We start from the raw sequence: 2620 nt of genomic DNA, 5'->3' as shown, positions 1-2620 counted from the left end.
AAAAAAAAAGTAGGAAAACAGATGGCTTGAATGTATTATTTCTTCCGATGCGTTATTTTCCCCCTCTCCATGGTCCCCGTTTATGTCCTCTCAACTTACCGCTACCACGAGCCCAATAATTTATAAACAAAGCTCGTGGCATATGTGTATGTGTATGTGTATATGTGCGTATGTATGTATGCATGCATAATTATTTTTGCATTCATATGGACGCATATAAACGCATATACACATGTTTCTTTTTTTTTTTTGTTTCGCCTTCTAAATCCCCTCCCCACTTTGGGGGGGGGGAGAGTAGTGGTTTTATTTCGTTTCGTTTTAGTTTTTTATCATTTTTTTTAAATATAATAATTTCATATTTATCTCGTAATTATTTTATTTTTCGTAGTTGTTGTGTTTGTTTCCTCATTTATTCACAACCAATCACTCTCTTCGTTATATTTTTGGTTGCTTTTGACGACTACTTTACTATAATCATTATTATTATTATCATTATTGTTCCTTCTTTTTCTTTTTTGTGTTATTATTTCAAAAAAATTGTAATAAAATAAACATTCACGCTACTTCGTGGTTGTTCACTCATGAGAATGTTCTCATGAATATCGCAGCGGATTTGTTTGTCTATTAATTTTTTTTTCACCTTTTTAATTTCTCTCCTCATTTCTCTCTACACTCAATCACCTTATATTCCACTACTTTAGCCGTTTAGTGAATTCATATGACTAAATAAGCGCATTGACGTGAGCGTGAGCTGAAAGTGCTTTGTATATAATAAAAAAAAAGAAAAAAGGCGCGGTTTTTAAAAAAAAAATAGATAAATAAAATAATTCATCTGTCGATGAGAAATGGGAAATGTTTTCTGCCGTGGGGAGCTGATGCCGACGCCAATGGAAAACAGCCGGTTGACTCCGTCTAAAAACTTAATCGTGGCTATTTTATTTTTTTGTAACTTTAATTGCAACTTGAGGCTGTTGGAGTTACTGGTGCATAATGAAGTGATACACGAAGGAGAGACGGATTATATTCTTCTTATCTGTAATGTCTTATGGGTGGTTTTTTTTTTGGGGGGGATAATACTGTAAAAGGAAAGCATAGGTGACGCACATTTTTGCGCCGTTGGTGTTGTTGTTCTTGTTGAGTGTAAATGTAAAATTATTTTCCAGAAATGGGGTGCTGCTGTGGGTTGTCGTGACAAACACTTCCTAACTTAATTATGATAATGCCAAACACTAGCAGGGATTGTGGAAGTTACAATCGGAAGGCCGATTCGTGTTTAACTCGATGAATATTATGTAAATGTGATGTTCGCCGTGTTTAAACTTCTTCGTTTCTCCCTTCAGTACGCTCATTTGTTGTTTTCTGTGTCCGGTTTTTTTTCCTGTTTTGTTTGCCTCCTTCAACCTGGACGTTTGCGCGCCCACTCACATACACGATAGTGAAGAAAAGGCATACAAAAAGAGTAAAAAAAATAAATAAAAGAAGTAAGGGAAAGTAAAGGAAAAAAAAAGAGGTAGCGTGTGCATCGAGTTCGACTGCGTCAAGAAAACCGGAATATAATACATCCTTAAGCACGACAAATGTTTTTTACTCCTCCACAACTTCAGAAGCTTGAGCAGGACTGGAATGGGCTCGCAGTGCGTGATTGGATGATTGCCAATGTGGATGTTGTGTTGTACATCTCTTTCCTCTACCTTGGATTCGTATTTATTGGCCCAAAATTGTTCGCTAAGCTTGTTGGCACAAACCCGGCCGCTGCTGCTGCTGGAGCCCGAAGCGCTGACGGCACCGGCTCTCCAATCGTTCGCCGGTCGATGGTTGTGTGGAATTTGGCGCTTTCAATTTTCTCCATCTTCGGCACAAGCACTGTGACGCCTGTACTTCTGCGTAACCTTGCCAATAAGGGGTTCTACGGTGCCACCTGTGACTTCAAGGAAACGGAATTTTACGCAACAAATGTTGGATTCTGGATGGGTATTTTCGCTCTTTCAAAGATACCGGAGCTTGTTGACACGATATTCCTCGTGTTGCAGGGCAAACAGGAGTTGCCTTTCCTTCATTGGTATCACCATGTGACAGTTCTGTTGTTCTCATGGCACACGTACTGTGTAGGGAGTAGCGCATACATTTGGGTGGCCGCTATGAATTACTCCGTACATTCCGTCATGTACCTTTACTTCGCCCTTGCAGCATTAGGATACAAACGCGTAGTTCGCCCACTTGCGCCGTACATCACAATTATACAGATACTACAAATGGTTGTGGGTTGTTATGTGACTATTTTTGCACTTCAGGAGTTGCATGGGGAGGGGGGTCGCGGATGTGGTGTGTCGCCAGCGAACATGCGCATTCAATTGGTGATGTACGCCAGTTATTTGTACCTCTTCTCGAAGATGTTTGTGGCGTCGTACATTCGACCCCCCAAGCGCCCGACTGTTGGCGGTCCCTCCTCAACAGCCGGCGTCAGCAACGGTTCTGTCGAGAAGAAAGTTAAATAATGACCTGTTGACTGAGCGGCAGATACATACAACACTCTCATGTACACGCGCCATGAGAAACTTTCATTTAGTGAAGTTGTTTTGCATGTTCGTATCAAACTGTCGCCCCCCCTTTTTTTTACTTC

General features: G+C 40.6%; 1 protein-coding gene across 1 annotated transcript; it reads left to right on the top strand.

Annotated features, from left to right (window-relative positions):
• Window positions 1–1577: 1577 nt before the first annotated feature.
• On the top strand, window positions 1578–2495 carry TEOVI_000203000 (fatty acid elongase, putative; the record flags this gene model as incomplete). The annotated part of the gene is made up of 1 exon (XM_067225163.1): window positions 1578–2495. One exon carries the CDS (start codon window positions 1578–1580, stop codon window positions 2493–2495), a length of 918 nt encoding a protein of 305 aa, XP_067081264.1.
• Between the last annotated feature and the right edge of the window lie 125 nt (window positions 2496–2620).

The sequence above is a fragment of the Trypanosoma equiperdum genome (assembly GCF_001457755.1).
Source record: "Trypanosoma equiperdum strain OVI genome assembly, contig: ctg_487, whole genome shotgun sequence".
In the NCBI taxonomy this organism is placed as follows: domain Eukaryota; phylum Euglenozoa; class Kinetoplastea; order Trypanosomatida; family Trypanosomatidae; genus Trypanosoma; species Trypanosoma equiperdum.
This window is presented reverse-complemented; position numbering and strand designations above follow the sequence as displayed.